This window comes from Mirounga leonina, unplaced genomic scaffold, assembly GCF_011800145.1.
Source record: "Mirounga leonina isolate KUSES-001 unplaced genomic scaffold, KU_Mleo_1.0 Mir_170, whole genome shotgun sequence".
Taxonomy (NCBI): Eukaryota; Metazoa; Chordata; class Mammalia; order Carnivora; family Phocidae; genus Mirounga; species Mirounga leonina.
This window is the reverse complement of record NW_023270433.1, coordinates 28711046-28735396: the sequence shown is the minus strand read 5'-3', so window position 1 is coordinate 28735396 and position 24351 is coordinate 28711046. Positions and strand designations below refer to the sequence as shown.

General features: G+C 34.3%; 1 protein-coding gene across 1 annotated transcript; it reads left to right on the top strand.

The window, feature by feature from the left end:
- Positions 1-9491: 9491 nt before the first annotated feature.
- On the top strand, positions 9492-10136 carry LOC118018212 (peroxiredoxin-1-like). The gene has a single exon (XM_035016665.1). It carries the CDS (start codon positions 9492-9494, stop codon positions 10119-10121), a length of 630 nt encoding a protein of 209 aa, XP_034872556.1. The 3' UTR covers positions 10122-10136.
- Positions 10137-24351: the final 14215 nt, after the last annotated feature.

The window sequence follows — 24351 nt, the reverse complement described above, 5'->3', positions numbered from 1 at the left end:
CTGAAAAATACTATCTCAGCCAAGATCTGTATCAATAATGCTGAGTCATGTCGATAGTGTGTACTTTTAATTTCACATGAAAAAACGTCATTTTACCTCTGGATTTCCTCTCCAAAACCCATAACATCAACTAATCATGAAGAAACATTAGGCAAATCCCAACTAAGGGACATTCTACAAAATATCTGCTCGAAAAGACACAAAACCAACAAAAATCTGAGAAACCGTCCCATCCAAGAACAGCCTAAGGAGACATGATGACATGGTGTCTTGAGTGGGATGCTTGAACAGAAACAGGAAGTTAATATAGACTTTGTTTAATAATATTAACAATACTGGTTCATCAATTAAAATAAATGTACCATAATGGAAGATGTTAATAATAAGAAACAGTAATGAATTTATGGGACCTCTCTTTACTAACTTTGCAATTTTTCTGTAAATTGAAAACTGTTCCACATTAAAGTTCTTTAAATATTACCTTAAAGTAATTTTACTTACATTCAGAAATAATATTTCACATGTAGAAGAGAATTGCTAAGTATAATAATATGGCACCTCTATACATTTGGTATATACCTCTTTTCATTGGTAAAGGAGCCATTACTATTACCTTTTAAATTCTATTTTTTTTAATTTAAATTCAACTATCTAACATATTGTATATCATTAGTTTCAGATGTAGTGTTCAATGATTCCAATTGGAAATATATATGAAACTAGAAGACAGACACCAAATGATCAACAATGATTATCTCTGGGTGGCTGAATTTTGAAAAAAATGGTACATCCAAAAAATATTTCTGTTGTCATAAAATGAGCATGTTATTTGCAAAACCAGTAAGCAACACAAAAAGCTGTTACAAGGAAGAGTAAAAATAATAAAGTTATCAAAATCAGCCTTCTCTTCAGAATTATTTTGTTCTAGTAATAACACAGTAGTTGTTTAGATTAACCTTGCTTCCCTCCCACATTCAATGGATCCAGCTCCATTGACCCCAAAAAAGGGGTCAACCTTCCATTTTTACAGAAACTTCAATTACATACTACCCTTGATAATTTCTCTCAAGATATATTTTCTCTGGAAGCTGTATACAGAGTTTTCTAACATTCTCTCTAGGAATTCTAAGGTACATAAGGGACATTGATCTCCCTATTCTTCTCCTAGACCAAACAACCATACAACTGCACGCACACGCACACACACATATGTTTTTTTCAGGGGGGTCTGCTTTTCAAATAGTGCCAGGAAAATCAGAATGGTCTTTTTTAATGATGGTGATATAACTCAGCAAGAGAATATCCAGGTTAGGAGACCATAAGACATTCATCCTATTCAACAACTGAATGGCTAGCAGCAACCATGTAGGAGGCTGAAAATCTCCTAAAAACTGCAAGTCAAGGCCTGACACTACCAAGTATAATAACTGCCAGGAGCAACTCATCTTTGGAAAAATATTTTACTGGTAATAAACTTAATTCTCAGTTACTGGGTAAGTCAGTTTTGCAGATTCATCTATTTCTCTATTTTCTTGATAGATATTATATTTCATTGTTTTTCTGTGTTATTTGACAAAATCTTACTTCTAAATCATACTTTTAGAAGTTATGGCTGCTCTGTTCCAAGTAAATAAATCTTTAATAATCATATTTTGAACTCACATTTCATATTCTGAAACTTTGAAAATCTGATCAATTCCTGAAGGCATATTCATTAAACATCAATTCATCTAATTAAAATTTTTCAATGGATAAAAAATATTAACTTTATAAAAAATCAATACTATTGATTCAATACTGAATATTCAATACTTATTAATAGTTATCCATAAGAATCTATAAGAATGTTATCCATAAAAGTCAGACTAAAATGGAGGAGGACTGTGAAGATTCACTGAATAATTATCTTTTTCTTTTAGTTATCATGTATTGAGTGCTTACTATATACTGAGCACTGTGCTAAGTGCTTTTTATGAATCGTCTCATTTTACAAACGCCCTATAAAGCATTAATTCCAAGTTACAAATGAGGAAACTGTGGATATAGAGGTTATATAAGTTGACTCAAGTTGTACATAGAGCAAATGGACAAGCCAGAGTTTGGACCTAGGCACTTTTATTTCAGAAATCAAACTCCTAACCATAATTTGAAGACTACAATATTGGTAATATCAAATAGAAATATAAAATTTGAATTCAAGACTGATTTATTGAGAGGTAGTTCTTTGAATATTCAAAAGCATTATTCAAAAGTTGCTTGGGATAAAGATCAAAAATAGTTATCCAACACTTTCATTGAGTTTATGATAAATGTTCTACATCATGATAATAATATAAACACTAAGCACTTTCATAGCTTTATTTCATAGCTTTTTCACAATGACCATGTGAGGAAGTTATATTTCTTATATACACTTTAAGCAGAAACCAAGGGTTAAAAGAATAATGTAGTTTCCCAAAGTTACACAGCTAGTAAGTGCCACAGACAGGAATTAAACTCTAGACAGAAATGGGAGCTTGCACCTTAATAACTGTATTACACTGCAATCTCTCCAAGTTTAGTGCTACGGAAGGGATACAGGCTATTTATTGTATTCGTACAATGACCTGATAAAATTCTACATTTAGTGAAAAGCCACAGAATTCTCTTATAGAGAAACTTACAAATTAGTACTTTCAGAACACTATTTTTTTTTTTTTCAATTGGTAACGTCACTTTCCTCTTACCTTTCAAAGATATGCTTGGAAATTTTATTATAAATACAAAAGTTTGAGACTGATATATCTTCACTACTTATTATATGAGGAAAATGGATTAGTGAATCCTTCTACTTACATTTCAGAGTCTATGGAAGAGCAGATAAGATGACCATTTTCTCTTCATCATTCTTCTAATAAGAAAAAAAAGTTGTCAGATAAAATAAATACACAAATCTATGCCTATATGGCAGCTTTTCTGTAGCAAGAGAAATTATTGTCATATCAAGTTCTCTCTGAACAGAAATCCACAGCTAAGCTAAATTGCAATATCAAGAATTTTCAAATTTTCCAAAATTGTGTTGCTCACTGCTTAAAAAACAAAAACAAAAACAAAAAACCCTGCCAGCTGAGAAGCCCAATTTAACTGCCTATATTCATTAAAAAATAGTTATGGGGATGTCTTTTCAGTTCCTTACCTCAAGCCTAATTTTAAAGCTATTGTTTCAGTAATTAATTCATTTATTCATTTACTCAACAATTGGTTTTAAACTCTTAATAAATGTGAAGTACAGTGCTATCAGACATAAATGCGTTCAATGAGTTTATAAAGTAGTGATATTCTTTGTCTAATAGAAATCGGGAAATAAAATTACATGTGTTGAGAAGACTGAGAAATCTTCAGGTTAATTAAAGTTGAATGTTTAAGGAATAAATAGATTCTAAATAATTTAACAATGTTATAACTGAAATAAAATACCATTTTGATTGTTTCTTTGTTATTAATGTTTGTACTTTTAACAAAAATATCAGCCTCTTAAATAAAGGCAGTTGTAAACTTTGATAGAATAAGGTAGTTTTACTCTGGCAAATACTGTGGTGAAATGGAGATCTGGAGTCAAAAATATTAGTTGTCTTTGGTAGAAACTTTCATTATATTTGAGAGATATGTCATTTTTTTGTGGAAATTCCAATAATAGAGAAAAAGCCCATTTAAAACTATTTCAATTGCCAGCTAGTTACACATTTAGAGTTTCTTATCAACATATGTAATGGTATTTCCAAATTTAGCATAAATCTTTGGTTTACATAAAACGAATTATACACCACTAACACAGTTTATAATACTCTCAACCATACAGGAAGGCCATTTACCAAAAAGTAAAGCTAAGATTACTGGCTAGATTGCATTCTTTTGCTTTGATGGGACATCTTGCTATGACCTAGCTGATGGTAAAGGATTCAAAAACATCTTGTAGGTACTGCAAATAGGAAAATACGTTAAATTAAAAGCAAAAACAAAAAAATATTATTTATAATTAAAATTTGTCTACTAATACCCTGGTCACTATGTCAAAATCAATGAAACACATATATCTAATCCCTCATCCTGCTCTGTATAAATATTTCATTACCTCTTTTCCTACTGGAGTTAACTTTTTAAAAAATATTTATTTTAAAGAGAGAGAGAGAGACAGAGAAAGTGCTGGGGAAGGGGGGAAGGGAGAGAGGGACAGGGTAAGGGAAAGAATCTCAAATAGACTCCTCACTGAACATGGAGCCTGATGCAGGGCTCGATCTCACAATGCTGAGATCATGACCTGAGCCAAAATCAAGAGTTGGACACTCAAATGACTGAGCCACCCAGGTTCTCCGACTGGAGTTAATTTTGTGTGTAAACTGATATCACAGAACATTAGAGGAGGAAGAAAATAAATGGACCAAACTAAAGTTTGCTGAAGGGATAGTTCTATGTTCATTCTCCAGGGAAGCAATAGCTCAAGCACAATAATTTTTTCCCCTACACCAATTATAAAAAGTAACTTTGGACTTATGAATGACTCCTTACTGTTTTTTCTTATAGCAACATATCAAACCAGGGTCTAGAAATCATGAGGTCAAGACACAGAAGGTAGGCTGTAATAAGTAGTCATGCTAACCCCAAAAGAATATTTATAGGATATTATCAAAGTGTTCCATTTATTTAAAGATTTTTACTTATTTATTTGTCAGAGAGAGAAAGAGCACAAGCAGGGGGAGTGGCAGGCAGACAGAGAGGCAGGCTCCCCACTGAGCAAGGAGCCTGATGTGGGGCTTGACCCCAGGACCCTGAGATCAAGACCTGAGCTGAAGGCAGATGCTTAACCAACTGAGCCACCCAGGTGTCCCAAAGCATTCCATTTATTCAGAAAATTTTGAACAAGTACTCTGTGCTAGACACATTGCCATGCAATGGGAATACAATGATGGATACAATATAATCTCTACATCCAGGGCTTGCCAGGGTAATGAAAGAAATGAAGGAAAATTATTTCACTTGCTATATCTTCAGTACTTGAACAACAATCAAGGTAAGAGGTTATGCAACACTTCTTGGAGAAACTGCTCATATATGTTACCTAAAATGATGAGTAGAAATCGATCAGTTCCACTTAAACTCCCTCTCTACTCACTTAAAATTTTAGTTCAGTTGATGCACTGGAGGAATATTTGCAACTCCTCAATAGTTTCTTAGCTTATTAAAAGGTGAATTAGTTGCAGAACTTTTGCCTGTTTAGCTATAAATATTGGGTCCAATATCTCTTTATTTGTAGATAACCAAGAGTAGAGAGTCTACAGAACATTTGCTCAGAACATTTTTTATCTATGTTATGGAAACCAGCATTTATATTTATTTCACAGACTATTAAAGAAAGAGTGATCAACAGGGTCATATTGTAATGTGGGATATCAGGAACTCATTCACACTAAAAATATGAGTGAACCTTCCATCCTGCCTAGCTTTCTTCAGAAAAACACATATAGGGCTTTAGGTGATTGCCGATAATAAAAACTAATTTTCCCTCTCTCCGTAACTTCCAAGTTTTAGTTCAACTACTAACAATTCAATTTGAGATACTGAAAGGATAAGGAAAGGGAGATACACATCCTGATTTATCCACATCATAAATGGACCTCATATATTTTCCTTAAGGGAAATATTTTTTTTAAAAGATTTTATTTATTTATTTATTGGAGAGCGAGCGAGAGAGAAACAGCATGAGAGAGGAGAGGGTCAGAGGGAGAAGCAGGCTCCCCGCCGAGCAGGGAGCCCGATGCGGGACTCGATCCCGGGACTCCAGGATCATGACCTGAGCCGAAGGCAGTCGCTTAACCGACTGAGCCACCCAGGCGCCCAAGTGAAATATTTTTAAAGTATATTAACGAAGAAAGAAATTCTGACATGGGTGACCTTGAAGACATTATGTTAAGTGATAAAAGCCAGTCACCAAAGGACAAATATTATATGACCCTACTTATATGAGGTACATCATAGTGCAGTTTTTGGAGACAGAAAGTAGAAGGGTGGTTGCCAGGGGCTGGGAGGAGAGAGGAATGGGGAGTAAGTATTTAATGGGTGGAGAATTTCAGTTTGGGGAGATGAAAAAATTCTGGAGATGGATGGTGGTGATAGTTATAGAACAATATAAATGTACTTAATGCCACAGAACTGTACACTTAAAAAGGACTAAAGACAAGAAAACATACAAAAGAATAAACCTCACTGGAAAGGTAAATATATAGTAAAGGTAGTGGATTGATCACTTATAAAACTAGTGTGAAGGTTAAAAGGCAAAAGTAATTAAAAATAACCATGATTAAAGTAATTAATTAAGGGATACATAAGACAAAAAAGATGTAAAATGTGATATCAAAAACAAGATGTAGAGGGGTGGAGTAAAAATGGTGAGCTTTAGAATGTGATCAAACTTAAGTTGTTATCAAGTTAAAATAGACTGTTGCAGATATAAAATGTTATATATAAGCCTCATGGTAACCACAAAGTGAAAATCTACAGCAAATACACAAATGTTAAAGACAAAGGAATATAAGCATTTCTTAAAGAAAGTCATCAACTCACAAAGAAGAGAACAAGGGAAGAGTGGAACAGAGAGGAACTACAAAAACAGCCAGAAAACAATGAACAAAGTGGCAATAAGTACATACCTATCAATGATTATTTTAAATGTAAATGGATGAAATTCTCTAATCCTGGGTGATTGACATTGGGGAGGGTATGTGGTATAATGAGCACTGGGTATTATATAAGACTAATGAATCATAGACCTGTATCCCTGAAAAAAATAATACATTATGTTAATTAAGTGAATTTAAATTTAAAAAATAATTTAAAAAATTAAATTAAATTAAAAAAAAGAAATTAATCAAAAGACAAAGAGTGGCTGAATAGATTTAAAAAAAACAAGATCCATCTATTTGTTGCCTGGAAGAGACTTGTTTCACATATAAGGACATACAAAGATTGAAAGTGAAAGGATTTAAAAAGATGTTTCATGCAAATGGGAAACAAAAGAAAGCTGGGGTAGTTATATCAGAAAAAAAAATGACTTTAAAACAAAGATTGTAATAAGAGACAAAAAAGGGAATTACATGATTATTAAGGGGTCGATCCATTATGAGGCTATAACATTTGTAAATAGTTATGCACCCAACATAGGAGTACCTAAACATATAAAGTAAATATTAATAGATCTAAAGGAAGGCCACCAATACAATAATAGTGGGGATTTTAATACTTTATTTGCATAAATGGATAGATCATCCAAACAGAAAATCAGTAAGGAAACAATAGTCTTAAATGACATGTTAGACCACATAGACTTAACAGATATATATAGAACACTCCATCCAAAAGCAACAGAACACATTCTTCTCAAGTCCTAGGCAGAGTAATTAGGCAAGAAAAAGAAATAAAGGCATTCAGATTGGAAAGGAAAAAGTAAAACTGTAATTATATGCAGATGACAATATTATACATAGACAATCCTAAGAGTCCATCAGAAAACTGTTAGAACTAACAAAAAAAAATTAAGTAAAGTTGCAGGATACAAAATCAATACACAAGAATCTGTTGTGTTTCTATACATTAATAATGAACTACCAGAAAGATAAATCAAGAAAATAATCCTCTTTAAAATTGCATGAAAATAATAAATACCTAGGAATAAGCTTAATCAAGGAGGTAAAAGACCTGTATACAGAAAACTAGAAGATATTTAGGAAAGAAATTGAAGATATAAATAAAAGATATTCTGTGCTCATGGATTAGAAGAATTAATATCGTTAAAATATCCATACTATCAAAAGCAATCTACAGATTGAATGCAACCCGCATCAAAATTCCAATGGCATTTTTCACACAAATAGTACTAACAATCCTAGAATTTGTATAGAACCACAAAAGACTTGGAATAACCAAAGCAATCTTGACAAAAAGAACAAAGCTAGAGACATCACACTCCCTGGTTTCAAATTAAACTAAAAGCCGTGGTAATTAAAATAATATGGTATTGGCATAAAAGCAGATACATTGGTGAATGGAACAGAATACAGAGCCCAGAAATAAACCCATGCATATATGGTCAATTAATTTATGACAAAAGAGTCAAAAATATATGTTGGGGAAAGGAGAGCCTCTTCAATAAATGGTGTTGGAAAAACTGGGCAGCTACATGCAAAAGAATAAAACTGGACCACTATCCTGGACCATACACAAAAATTAACTCAAAATGGATTACAGACTTGAATGTAAGACCTTAAACCATAAAATCTTTAGCAGAAAACATAGGTATAAGCAACTTGATATGAGTCTTGATGATGAATTTTTTGAATCTGACATTAAAATTAAAAGCAACAAAAGCAAAAATAAACAAATGGGACTACAAAACACTAAAGAGCTTTTGCACAGCAAAGAAACTATCAACAAAGTAAAAAGCCCATCTATTAAATCAAAGAAAATATTTACAAATCATATATCTGATAAGGGCTTAAGATCCAAGATATTTAAAGAACTCATACGACTCAACAACAAAAATATCCCCAAATAATCCAATCGAGAAATGGCAGAAGATCCAAATAAACATTTTTTCAAAGAAGACATACACATGGCCAACAGGTATCTGAAAAGATGCTCAATGTAATTAATTGTCAGGGAACTGCAAATCAAAACCACAATGACATATCACCTCACACCTGTTAGAAAGACTATTAGCAAACAGACAAGGCGTTAACAAGTGCTGGCACGGATGTAGAGAGAAGGAACCGGTCCCACTGTGAACTGATGGTGGAAATGTAAATTGGTGCAAAGCCACTATGGAAAATAGTATGGAGGTTTCTCAAAAAATTAGAAGTAGAACTACCATATGATCCAACAATTCCACCTCTGGGTATTTATTTGAAGAAAACAAAATACTAACTATAAAAGATATATGCATCCCCATACTCACAGCAACACTATTTACAATAGCCAAGATACAGAAACAACCTAAGTGTCCATTGATGGATGAATGAATAAAAAAACTGTGGTATATTTACAGTGAAATATTACTCATCCATAAAAGAAGAAATATTGCCATTTGTGACAACATGGATGGACCTCAAGAACATTATGCTAGATGAAATAGGTCACACAACGACAAATACCTTATGATCTCTCCCACATGTTCAATCCAAAACAAACAAAAACAAAACAAATCAAAACAACATAAAACACCACTAAGCTCACAGATACAGAAAATAGGCTGCTGGTTGCCAGAGGCAGGTGGTAGGTGGTGGGAGAAATGAGTGTAAGGGATACAAAGATTTTTTAAAAAAATAAAAATAGTTATGCAGAGGAAGAGAGAAACCAGGAAACTTCTTGATGGGAACCAATTCTGTTCAAAAAGGAGAAAATCACTGGCGTCTTCTTCCTGCCTTGTCTTCGGCATTTTTGTTCTCAGAGCTGCCAATAGCAAGATGTCTTTAGGAAATGCCAAAATTGGGCATCCTGCCTCCAACTTCAAAGCCACGGCTGTTAGGCCAGATGGCCAGTTCAAAGACAGCCTATCTGACTACAAAGGAAAATACATTGTGTTCTTCTTTCACCCTCTTGACCTCACCTTTGTGTGCCCCACGGAGATCATTGCTTTCAGTGACAGGGCAGAAGAATTTAAGAAACTCAATTGTCAAGTGATTGGTGCTTCTGTGGATTCTCATTTCTGTCACCTGGCATGGATCAACACACCCAAGAAACAAGGAGGACTGGGACCCATGAACATTCCCTTGGTATCAGACCCCAAGTGTACCATTGCTCAGGATTATGATGTCTTAAAGGCTGATGAAGGCATCTCATTCAGGGGCCTCTTTATTGTTGATGATAAAGGTATCCTTAGGCAGATCACGGTAAATGACCTTCCTGTCGGCCGCTCTGTGGATGAGACTCTGCGACTGGTTCAGGCCTTCCAGTTTACTGACAAGCATGGGGAAGTGTGCGCAGCTGGCTGGAAGCCTGGCAGTGATACCATGAAGCCTGATGTCCAGAAGAGCAAAGAATATTTCTCTAAGCAGAAGTGGGCGCCAGATCATTTTAGGGCTGGGCTGCAGTAGGTGGCCATGAAAACAAAATCTCTTTTGTACTATTGTCATGCTTAGAACATAAGACTTTAGACTCTGTGCAGATGTGCTATAGGGACAGGACAGGCCTTTCCTGCAGGGGTTGGGGAGGCCAGCCTTTCTTCCTCTGGAGAGAAGGGCCTGAGCTGTTATGGGGCAGGCCAACTGTTATGTACAATAGTAGGGCATCACTTTTTGTCTTTTGTTGTTTCTATTAAACTTGAACTGAGGAAAAAAAAGGAGGAAATCACTGATGGAATGTAATTCACTAGGTGCTTACATCCTGGAACTTACCATATTTGTTTTTATATCTGTGTTTATGCTTATCTATTTTCCCCCTGACATTAATCTTCCAGTTATTCCCACCTTACTTCATCAAACGGTTTCTCTGAGTCTCACACTCAGCTCTCCAACTGCCTACTTGATGTCTTAAAGTTTCCTATCTTAGTAAAATCTATCCACTCTGTTGGATACTACATATTATTTGAGTCCCTAAATCATGTCGAGAACTACAACTATACGGAGTGCAATATATAGCTAAAATATTTCACTTGTTCTCAAGTAATTCACAATCAAGAGGAAAGTATCATTATTTCATTTATTTACCCAACAAACATTTGTTGAGCATCTGCTTTGTCCAAGGCACTATCCTAAAATCTGGGATGACAAAGTTCCTGATTTTATGAAACTTACAAAGTAGGAGGGGTGGGTAGGAAAGTAGATAAAATAGATTGAGAAGTAGCTCTATAAAATGTTGATAAATTCTACAAAGAAAAATAAATCAGGATAATATATAAAGAATAACAGGTTGAAGTGATGGAAAGAAATTGACAAAAGTGATAAATTTTCTGTTTTCTAATTCAATTTCTATGTACTGAAATCTAACAAATGAGGATCTGCTAACTTTGCTTTATAAGTTCAATATTTTTTTCACAAATTACTTCCTTAACTGGACATTTTGGAGAAAACATCTTTACAAAATATCTTTATAGTTTTCTGAAATTACACATGCTTTCATATGTATATCAAATTTAAAGTAAGTTAATTTACCAGTTTACATTAATCTGATCTATTTTCATAAGAAACAGGCAGTAAAAGGACCAGTTGGATGTGCATAAATTTATTTTATCAAGTCTTAAGACTCTTGTGTAATCCTTCATTCCTTAGGTCACACTGGTCCAGAGGTAAAAGTAGGATTATTATAACAATAATAATTAGATCAACAATAAATTCCCAGACTTATGTATGCATTTATATTGAGAATGGAAACCATTTACAACCACATAGCTTACTCTCCATAGTTATAGGGCTCTACTATACCAGGGAACTTTTCTCCAGGAAGATAAAAGGTATAAAGAATTTTATTTTTCCTTCCAAGACCTTCCCCCAAAATTCCATTTAGATATATATCAAACCATTAGACTTTTCAATAAATGGTATCAAACAACTGTTTACTCTCTAACACTCTTCAAAATCCTCACTCTTGAATAAGTGTAGAAATTGATTTGGTGAAACACTCAGACTAGCATTTCCAGAGAGTAAAAATGGTAAGTGCAAATACAAAGGCAGAAATAAACACCCCCCCCCCCCACACACACAGACTTCCTGATGTGGAGTGCAGAGTAATTAGTAAATAATGACAGAAATATGGGCCAAGTTCATGAAGTCATTGCCTTATAAATAAGGATTTATTTTATCATAGGTGGAAAAAATCAAATAATGCATTTAAGCCATGATTTTACTATAAGCTATGTAAAAATTGGCTTTTGGGTTGGTCTGAAGAGAAAAGGAGACTGGAAGAAAAGATAATAGTTAAGAAAATAAAGATTCTGCTGGAATCCATGACAAAAAGGATAAAATATATACTTAGATATTAAAAAATACAATAGATACATCTCAGCAATAATGAAGTGATTTTAGGTCAAGGTGGATGTATATTATGAGAAGGGAGATCCCTTTTAGTTTAAGTTTCTAATTCCACAATTTTGGGGACCGTAGTCTCAATAACCAAAATAGGAGATAAACTAATTTTATGAGGAGATAAACTAATTTTTGACCTACTATGTTTCAATTGTCTGTGGAACATTTAGTCAGACATTCCAGGTAGCAGGTGTTTACTTTACGAGAGGAATTGCTATATATGTACAAGAGACAATAATCTGTACATGTGGATAAAGACTCTCTTGACCAAACTTGCCACGCGCCTCTGAGCCCTCTTGACTAGGCCTCAACTTTGGCCTATAAAGACTTGAATAAACACTAACACAGTTTCTAGTAGCCTCTCTGGGGTGCATCCCTAAATTCCCATAAAGTACTTGGCTGAGAAAAATCAAGGCTGCCAAAAGAATTTGCTGTTTGTTCCACACCTGAAGATAGAGCCCCTGTCTCCAGTGTCTGGGGGAGGATAGGAGCCTAACTTTGATGAGTGCCAGTAAGCAAACCCAGATGGGTTTCCCAAACAACCCCTTCTGACTCTGATCTTTCACTTCCTTGACTGTGCTCAAGCCCCTGCTATTCCCCCTCCAGACTCCCTCATTCTTCCTTTAAAACAACTGTCTGTGCACAAATCAGAACGGAGCTCAGTTCTTTCCCCTACTCTCAGTAGTTACTGAATAAAAGCCATTTTAACTGTTTTAACTAAAGTCCAGCTGTATTTATCTCTGACAATATTTAGTCATGGATTTGGACATACTTATGTAGGGAGCCTGTAAAGTGACAAGACAAGATTAGCTCATGAATCCTCACTATGAAGAGGAGTTTGGGAAGGATCTTCTAGAGAAAGAGGAAACAACCAGAAAGCAGGAAAGATTCTAGTTTTAAAAAAACTGTAATGTCTTTAAAAAATTTTTAAAATAAAAAAATTAAAACTAATATTTTGAATTGATAATATCCTGAGGGCTAGTAGCTAAAACATGCTAATATAGTGGGGTTTTTTAAAGGTTTAATTTATTTATTCACGCGTGAGAGAGAGCGTACGCATGAGAGTGAGAGAGAGAGCATGAGCAGTGGGGAGGGGTGGAGGGAGAAGCAGACTCCCCACTGAGCAGGGAGCCCAATGCTGGGATCACGACCTGAGCCAAAGGCAGATGCTCAACTGACTGAGCCACCCAGGTGCCCCGTTAATATAGTGTTTCGGAGAAGGCTGCAATATCATTTGATTATGTACAGTCTCTTAAAGAAGGACACAAAGGCAATCTGAACCATAACTAATCTTGGATTTTTAAATTTTTCTTGATCTTTCTTTTATTTTAGCCTTGTTCAGTCTCTAGTTTCTTGACTTCTAGTTTGTTTCTCTAGCATCTAAAGCAAAGTTTTTGGTATCCCAGTCCATAGCTTGCTTCTTCACTCTTGGATAAGACTCATGGCCTAAAGTTTAGGTTTCTTTGATGTCTCAGAAAACATGGTTTAGGAGCTGGATCCAGGGTCCATGACATGTAAATGGTCTGGTATGATCTGCATCGGATGTTTTACCTTACTCAGAGATAGCCAGATATCAGTGGTACCTGCTATTGACCAGCATACAAATACTGTCACTATTTGTAATTTATATAAAAAACACCCAACAAATATTACAACTTTATATAGGACAGCATTAGTATAAATTATGAGTGACAGTGTGTGTAAATATGTATATGTCTAAAATCTACTCTAGAATCAGATATATTCTGGATAAACAAGACCCAGGGTTTTATTTAGAGGAAGAATGAAGTAAATCTTGGGATTTAAAAACAAGGCAGAAGTCTGAACTGTAACATAATAGATCCACAGACACAGTGAGTCATTTTAATCTTTGTGCACGGGCCTTATGGTATTATTCTCTTCCATTTATTGTTGCTGTGTTGTGTTTTGTCTTATGGTTTCTTTTCTAGTCTTATGAATTTTCACATTTATCCTCCATATTTCTAATTTTATTTTCTTCATGGTTTATTTTTCCTCTTATTCCCTTTAATGCATTTTAGTTTACTTACAAACTTTTCTTATCTACCCACTTACATCTTAATTCTCTGGTCTTTTAATGTTAGCCAACGCTCTCCTTATAGTTTTATTTCATTGAGAAAGTGCAACTTCTCTAGAATTCATTCTGCTTTTTATAATGACTCATTTAGGGGAATGTTTTTACCTTTGAGCTTTTAGCTTGGAGGTCCCTTTGTCTTTGAATTATTTTTCATGATCCCTATACTTTTGTTATTTGTCCCTTAGTTATTTTTCAAATGAAATGTCCAGATATCCATTTTTGTTTATGTCTTTCCTTCCTTTCTTTGTTCACAGAGGCATTGGTTGAAGTCTTTTCCTCAGATTAGCAGCTAGAGAACAGATTAGTGTTTATAGTTTTCAAACCAATTCTCATTTCTAACTCACACCTGCTTCTTCTGCTGCCTCCATTTCTAAGTCTCATACTCAAACTAACAGAATTCATTAGCATCTATAATCCCCATGATTTCCTGCTCCAATCCTCTTCCTGACTCTGCTGTCACAAATAGCAATGGAAGCCACTTTTTCCAGGCAATATTATTTGTCAGGCTCCCTTTTCCTGTTAATTTTTAAAGGCTTGAGGGTACTATTAAACTCTGCCATCAGCGGTTCTTGTAAGGGGAGACTACACACATGAGTCATGAGGTCACAATCCAAATATAAAATTTACTAGTTTCATTTATCTGTAGAAGGAGCAAAGACAGAATTCTCTTATAAAAAAGACTGTAAATATGAAAGGTTACGTGAAAGTAGGATTACTCTTATTATCTTACATCTAGATCTTGGAAACCACATTGACTTAAGGTGCCCAAGTGAGCTTACTCTCTGGGGCCAAAAGCAAAGGAGATGGTTGTAGGAAGGAAAAAAAAAAGAGTGAAGATAATAACTTTCTGTGTTTCAACCTGGGCTGAAAAGAGAAAGCAGCCAGCCTTGCTTCAGCTTCTCAAGCCAGTATATTGCCTAGTGGTAAAATGTATCTCCGGGAATTGTAAGAGGGCTAAGTTACCAAAACATGGATACTGAGAACAGAATCATGCACACTAATAACTATGCTCCACCACACGTGTGCATGTGCACACGCACACACACACAAGCCATTACCAGTAGTTAGGAGGGGAATTCTAAGCAGTAATTCCATGGAAACTTGAAGATGTGTTTGTATTGAACAGGGGACGAAAGGGACCCTGAGTGTTATTCTTCCTCTTCCCAACTATCTTATTTCATTCTTTTTCTGAATATAGAAAGATTGTGTATAGTAAAGAAAAAAATGCAATAATCTGAAACCTCCAAGAAGAATCATTTTTTCAGTAAAGAGAGGGTTGTCCTATTTTCTATAGTTTTTGAAAAGGGAGATATAACAAAACTTTCCACTTCTTGTTAGAACAAGCTGTATGATAGGGAAAAAGCATAATATTCCAAGAAGCAAACCTTAGATCTGCTTTTCTAAACCTAACAGCATCAATTTTATAGGTACTGAAAATTTCAGATTTTCATAAATTGCTTTAAATCTTACTTTTTAATTGTGATATTATGTTTCCATTTTTATTGCAGTTCTGTTGGTATTTTATTGGAGAGTTGAAAGAGGCTACATTATATGATGCTAGTCAAATGCTTTTTTAAATCAGCAAATTATTTATTCTTTTAAAAAATAATATATAGGGGCTCCTGGGTGGCTCAGTCGGTTAAGTGTCTGCCTTCTGCTCAGGTCATGATCCCAGGGTCCTGAGATTGAGCCCCGCATCGGGCTCCCTGCTCAGCAGGGAGTCTGCTTCTCCCTCTCCCTCTGCCTGCCGCTCTGCTTACTTGTGCTCTCTATCTCTGTCAAATAAATAAATAAAATCTTTAAAAAAATAAAAAAGAATATATATATTTTAAATAATAAACAAGTTAGTAATATTCTATCTATTATGGCTAATAGAATTTCTAATGACTTTTTTAAAAACTGTATTCTACACATTTAGAGATTGTATGGAAAGTCAACAGTGTATCAAAAGCACATTCGCAGGGACATGCATTTGTGCATATATGCATGTGTGTACGTGTGTGAGGGAATAAAATGTCATGTTTGTATGAATGAAAAGAGTTGAAAAGTTGCCTCTATAGCAGTATTTTACCAATATTTTTATACTACAGAAACCAGTAACTGTTGATAGAGTAGAATGGACCATAAACTCTATGAGCTTACATTTATGTTTTATTATAACACAAAGTCTAAAACATAAAAAGAACTCAATAAATACTTGTTAAATGACAAATTAGAGATTGGTATATTGTCTGAAAATGTCTCAGGATATTTTCAGTACTTGTAGAAAGATAGGTACTTGTAGAAAGATAGTACTTGTAGAAAGGATAGTACTTGTAGAAAGAAAAAAGCTGAATTTTATTTCACGGTTGGTTTCTCCAAGAACATCCCAACAAGGATTGCAATTAGCAGTCAAACTAGTGAAATGTTCATAGGTATGTTGCAAACATATGTTCATTTAACAAAGAAAAGCAATACTGAGACCTTTGGAGGAATGTTCATGTGCTTTTTTTTCCCCTGGATCTGTAGACAGAGGATAAACAAGGTAGCAAGTGAAGCTAGAAAAACTATTAGTAGAATAGCATTTAAAATAATAAGAATAAAAATAAAATCATATGCTGTGACCCAGAACAGTGTTGTAATTAAATTTACTGGGGCAGAAAGTTTACTTTGTGAATTAATATCACCTTTTGGCAATTTAATGTCTTTCAGTGTAAGTACAAATCCATATTATCTTTCCATTTATTTTATATAACAATATTTACTCCAAGTGCCTTCTTAAAAATAGAAACCACTGCTTTTAAGCCTAAGGACGTGTCTAAAACCAATCCCTGACAATTATTTTAGCCTTATTTTCTTTCTAAAACTTTATCCAAAAAAGCCAAACTAAAATGTATTTAGTATAAGCATGGAAGGGATAAAACTTGATCAGTCACTAATAACTACCATTTGCTTCACATGGCAAACTACTGAGATACATGTTAAGGAAAACACTTTATTCTCCCTAAAGAGAATTTTATTTATTTATTTCCATGAAGGGGATTATAACTCACTTGACTTCTCTTTACACCCTCATTATTCCTACTAAAAGGAAGAGTAGTAAAATACCTAATGGGGATTTTGTGGTTTTGCCTTTCCTCTAACTCTGTGCTGCTGGGGTCTCTCTGCTCTGCTCTTGCCCTTGCTTCAAGTTCAATGAGTAAGGTCTGTTCCTGTGAGCCAGGTCTGCAGTCTTCTAGCATTACCTGTTATGGTAGGTCAGTCTAATTCTGGTTAGCAGTTTTGTTCCCCCATATCTATGTCCCCCTGGTATTATTAGGTTGTTGGTAATAGGACTGATTTTTTAAAAACTCAAGCATAGGGGCGCCTGGGTGGCTCAGTTGGTTAAGCGACTGCCTTCGGCTCAGGTCATGATCCTGGAGTCCCGGGATCGAGTCCCGCATCGGGCTCCCTGCTCGGCAGGGAGTCTCCTTCTCCCTCTGACCCTCCCCCCTCTCATGTGCTCTCTCTCTCTCTCTCTCTCTCTCATTCTCTCTCTCAAATAAATAAATAAATAAAATCTTTAAAAAAAATAAAAACTCAAGCATAGTTGACACACATTGTTACATTAATTTCAGGTGTACAACATAGTGATTCCACAAATCTATATGTTATACTATAGAGAGCTGACATTTTTGTCTCTACTTGTCCGACTTCTCTTTCTTAGCTTGTTCAGAAGTCAGTAGCAGAAATAGGGGTGTTGTTTATAGAGCTCCCTGGAACTCTAGCATCATGGAAAATGTATAAGACATTTATGTCAAGATATATATTGTTCAGACTAAAAAAAAAAGTTGGGTGCCAAAATTATTTTAAGTCATTAATGGCTAAGAAATGTTAATCTTTTATCCTTATCAAATAAATGGGTATTCTAACTCTTTAGCATATGCATCCATTTCAGATATTATGGAACTAATGTTAAAATATGAAAACTTTCTCCCTGGAATAAATGCTTTAGCATGCACTGTCTCTGTTTCCGTGGTGATACAATCATTTTATAATGTTGAATCAGCTGACAGCCAGTATTTTCTTCATTGCAAAGAATCATATGCTGTAGATCTCTGTATGAACAACCGGTTTGTTGGTATAGATTATCTCACAGGAGAACAAAATTGTATAGTAGCAAAATGTAAGTCTTTCCTCATATTAATGTCTTCACATGAGATAGTTTTACCACTAGTAACTATAATCACAAAACATTATCTTTTCTTCATACAGTCTTGAAAAGCAAAATAGTACATTATTTTGCTTAATTTTAGAATCTTGATTATATTTACACTCTTTACAAAGTGCTTAATAGATTCTTACAGCACTATGGATTATTTTTGGTCTTATTTATTTATTCATTCAGAAATGTTGACTGGTACCTACTCTGTTTGAGGCAATGTACTTGGAAGGAAATGTACAATCATAAATAACACTCACAGTAGCTGGTCTCATGGAGCTCACTGTCTTTATTTTACAAAATTGGGATCATAATATACTATTTATAAAATTCTTTTTAACATGATAGAATGTCTTAGGTTATTTATATTATAAAGTATTACTTGAAAATATCATTGTAATGGGGTACCTTGGTGGCTCAGTTGGTAAAGCGTCTGCCTTCGGCTCAGGTCATGATCCCAGGGTCCTGGGATCAAGCACTGTGTCGGGCTCCCAGCTCAGAGGGGAGCCTGTTTCTCCTCTGCCACTCCTCCTGCTCGTGTTCTCTCTCTTTCAAATAAAAAAATAAAATCTTTAAAAAATATAATTGTAAGATAGTTGTGTAATGTTGCATTTATGGATAAATCACAATATACTAAATTAATTTCTTATTTTTAGACAGTTTGGCTGTTTCCAATTTTTTAAAATTACAATAATGTTGCAATGACAAATTATATGCAGTCATTTTATTTTATTTTTTTAAGATTTTATTTATTTATTAGAGAGAGAGAGAGAGAAAGCACAAGCAGTGGGAGTGGCAGGCAGAGGGAGAAGCAGACTCCTTGCTGAGCAAGGAGCCCGATGTGGGACTCGATCCCAGGACTCTGGGATCATGACCTGAGCAGAAGGCAGATGCTTAACCGACTGAGCCACCCAGGCATCCCTATATGCAGTCATTTTAAAGTACATCTGGATTTTTGCGGTGGGATAAATTTTAGGGTCCAAATTTTTAATCTTTCCAAAACCATTTTATAAATTTTGTCAGTGTACTTGATTGTCTAACTCAACTATCTTCTACATTTCTTGTTGACTTAGTGCAATAAAGGCATTATACTGTTTATGTCATTTAAAATACGTGCAATTTTAATAAAATTGTATAGCACAATTAAATAAATCCTGTAACTTAATCATCTTAAACTGTTTCTAGATTTTCAAGACACTTTTCTTCAAGATAATCCCCCAACTGAAAAAGACATTTAGATAAGCCAACTTTAGGTGAACACTAATACATGTAATTTGTTTCAGTCTACCTCCACAATCCGGTAGTTCCTGAAGGCCTGAGGGTTATTAGAGCACAGTAATCAATGTTCATAACAATTAAATGGTGAAATTGCTTTCCATTTATTAGATGTTAAGTTATGGATTATTTCAAAGACAATTACTTATATCATCAGGCTATTAAGTATTAACAATTGCTTAAAAAGATTATTCTCATTCCAGTTAAGTTTTTTTTTTTTTAAGATTTATTTATTTATTTTTTAGAGGGAGTGGGAGAGGCAGGGGGAGAAGGAGAGAATCTCAAGCAGACTCCCTGCTGAGTGTGAAGCCTGATGCAGGGATCGATCCCATGACCCTGAGATCATGACCCAAGCTGAAACCAAGAGCCGGAGGCTCAACCGACTGAGCCACCCAGGCACCCCCATCTCTATTGTTGCTTTGAAGAGCATGTGAGTACATGCTCCTATATATGATTTTTCACACCTAGCTCATATGGGTCAGAGTCTTCAAAGTCTTTAAAAAAACACAAAGGGTTAAGTAAAACAGTGGGAATGTAGCTCCAACCTCTGAAATATTATCTAAAGTTACTGAAAGATTATAATTTTCATCTTTTTACTCAAAGTAGAATAAAACAATATCATTTTCCCATCTGATTTACACTGCTAGCTCAGGTCAGATCAACGGCAAATTTAAATGGAACATTTTATAACTGTTTCTCTATTTGAATAGTTTCCAATAGTTCAGAACTCTGAATGTTAAACTATTCATAAATAATAAAAATGACAGAAAAAAGTCTTCATTTTAAAGGTGACCCACATTCATTAAAAAATGTTCACTCCCTTTAGTAAATGAAAATTTGAAGTGTTCACTAATGGTTTCACTAGCAAGATAATTTTTTTACCTGGTTAATCATGGATTTATAAATTTAGGTGATATAGCCAAAAATTAGCTGAGTTCTGTGACTGAATCCAATCTGTGTGTGTATAAAATTTTATCTGAAATATTAATTATACTCTTCAAATATATGAAACGTTTTTCATCAAATAATTATACTAATAAATTATTTAGCTTTTATTTATTGTTCTTGTAGATTAAACTCAGTCTTAATTAGATAGTAATTATCCCTATAGTTTTAATATTATTGGATACTTGCAAAATGTATTGGTCATTACACATTTCATCCTTTAAGGATAAGCTGCTATGTGGGTAATTAGATGGGTAATTGATATAATGGATTTCTTAAACTAACAAAGTTAAAGAACTTTTTGTGCCCTTAATTTCTTCATTCTTTAAAGATCATACACACACATAACTAGAAGTAGTACCCAGGTACGAAGAATTCACAATTCTTAAATAGTAATGACAGCAAATCTTGAGTACTTATTATGTACCAGGCACTATTTTATTTACTGTGTAAGTATTGAACCATACATCTCCTTTGAGTAAGGTAAAAATGTGCTCTCCATGTTATGCACAAGGAAAGTGAACACTGAAAAATTACATAACTTGTCTAAGTTCTTGTATCTTGTAAGTGGCAAAGCCAAGATTCATATCCAAAGCAATTTAGACTTATAAATCCACTCTATTAAATGTCATTTTATACTGTATATTGTTTTATAAGATACAAATTACACCATAAGAAGGAGAAATAATGAAAGCTCAGAAGAGATAATTTTGGTCTCAAATTAAAATTCTCCTGACAAAATAGGAGCTTTATCTAATAGGCACTCCATACCATCCTGGTGTAAGACAACTGTGAATTCATTATTTCATGTAGGCCTCATATAATCCTATAATAATTTTTTTCTTCAAAATTAATAAAATGAAGGGTGGGAAATCGGAGGAGGAGACGAACCATGAGAGACTATGGACTCTGAGAAACAAACTGAGGGTTCTAGAGGGGAGGGGGGTGGGAGGATGGGTTAGCCTGGTGATGGGTATTAAAGAGGGCACGTTCTGCATGGAGCACTGGGTGTTATATGCAAACAATGAATCATGGAACACTACATCAAAAACTAATGATGTAATGTATGGTGATTAACATAACATAAAAAAAGAAAAAAAACAAAATTAATAAAACTGATAACTAGAATTTGAACTCAGGCTCTCTTCAGAATAATAGATCATCTTTCTGCTACAATGTCTCTCCTTATTAAACGCAGTAAAGAAAGTGCCAGAGACTGAATTTTTTCATGTCCTTCAAAAATATCCTCTAAATGATTACAAAATTAAAATAAAAAAGTATTATTAAGTATTGGATGAATTCTATGATGTTTTGTGATATCAGCAAATTTTTTCAATTTACTATATGGTAGTGGCTATTCTCCAATTTTGTCATGAATGTTGGAATAGTATTCATAGGACAACTAACACTTCTCTAAATAAAGATGACTTATAACTATTAACCAAAGCTTAACTGTTTCTTAACTAATTTATAAAAGTTAAGCTGGAGTTGTATACTCTGGTATTATTAGAGCACAGCAATGTGTCAAATGACTATAAAATGGGGGCAGAATAGTAGGAAGATAAATTTTATTATTGGGTATATGGCAAAATTCTGATTTAAAATAATTTCAGGCAATTAACAAGTAGTATTATCAGTAGTATGCTTTTAACAATTTTCACATGAGTTCCTTTATTTTTAATATGTAGTAATATTATTCATTCATCTAAAATAGTTTTTTAAAGATTTTATTTATTTATCTGAGAGAGATTTGAGAGAGAGAGAGCACGAGAGAGAGCATGAGTCAGGGGGAGGTGCAGAGGGAGAAGCAGACTCCATGCAGGGACCCTGGGATCATGACCTGGGCCGAAGGCAGACACTTAACTAACTGAGCCATCTAAGCACCCCTAAAATAAATTTTCGAAGTGAACATTGTGCATATCAATCTAATTTTAATGGCAAGAATTTAGTCAATTTACACCTATAATGATTAGGAAGTAACTGTAATACATTCTACCATTTTACATAATAGGATAAGTTGATCAACAGAAATGGCAAACTCGTAACTATTATCCAGCATTCTGCTAAAAAAAAAGAAATTGGTGGGGCATTCTTATAATATTCAAGGAATCCTATGAAAGTATTCATTTTATTTTTATTTTTTTTAGGATTTTTAAAATTTATTTATTTGACAGAGAGAGAGATAGCCAGAGCAGGAACACAAGCAGGGGGAGTGGGAGAGGGAGAAGCAGGCTTCCTGCCGAGCAGGGAGCCTGATGTGGGACTCGATCCCAGGACCCTGGGATCATGACCTAAGCCGAAGGCAGACGCTTAACGACTGAGCCACCCAGGCACCTGAAAGTATTCATTTTAATAAAGCAATTGCTACTGACAATGAAGAATAAATAATTAAATAACTACAATCCAAAAAGATTCACCACTGCTTTTATGAACACATCATACAGGAAGTACAAAGCATTCTGAATGACTTCTCTGAAGTCTAGACTCAATTAAGAAAACAGTCTTTGAGGAGGCAATTCATGTTCAATATCAAAAACAATATAAATGGCAGATATAGGGATGAGACTCAGGCTAGATGAATCCAAATCCTATTCTCTTTCTGTAACTATCTGAATATAATGTCTTGTTTGTATAGTCTCTCACCAAGATTTCAACAGAGATTTACCAGTTATTTTAAAATCCATATTAAGCAACACTCTCTTAGAATCATAACATATGGATACTGAATTTGTTCTAAGCATCATGTGAAGTAGCCAGATTTGTTATCATTCTTTTATCAACATAAGATGACATTTCTTGCTTGTTAAATGCAGTGGAATTTGATGTGAATAGACATAGCCATGACCTGACTTTACCGTGATTTTTTTGGACATAGTGCAGATCACCCAATATACCATCAGTTCCTTTTATCTTCTTGTCTCAGAATTTCTTTGCTTTTATTACACACTTTTCCCATTTCTAGAACAACATGCCCCTATGAACTTCTAATGTCTCCCAGAGATTGAATCCTGAACTTCCAATATAATTTTATTTTTAAATCTGATTTTTTTCCATTATACAGTTCTATTTTTGCAAAATAGCCAACCAAATTTTAAATTAAAAATATTCACTACAGGTCAGTGTTCATAATGATTATGAACTGCTTAAATTTAATTATTTAGGTGCCATATTTTCCTACACTTTTACTCCAATAATATGTATAATTAATACCAAGTATTTTTCTAACATTTATGATACCTAAAAATACAATGAAATTCCAGACTTGATATAATTATTATTTAAGGCCTGTGATATATTTTCATTTTTTTTCTTGAGGATTTGTGTAAGAAATATTCATATTATCTAAAATCTGTTGCACTTTTATTTCCTGCCAGTAGTGGTCATAATTTTCCCCACTATACAGACGAGGCCAAGGGTAGTGAAAAACTTACCGAAGGAAAGGGATGAGGTCAGATTCAAGCCAGGCCTGCATGACTTCTGAGCCAGAGCTCATCAGTGCCTCTATTACATGCAATAACTCAATAGATTCCATTACCAATTTTCAGCCTGAATTTTGGGCAGCAACTGTAAGTCTAAAAGACTTTATTTAGTTTCTAACTTTGCCCCTGGAAACTTTTTCTTCAAGCCAGAAAGATGTCATCTCCTCCTCCCTCTCTCTCTCTCTCTCTCATTTCTAATAACTCATTTACAAAGAAGAAATGAAAGTTTTGCTGGTTTTATCATTTTACCACACTTACAATTAAAGTATGATGGATATAGTTTAGAGGAAAAAAACCAAAATATTAAAGAAATGATCTGATGACTGGATA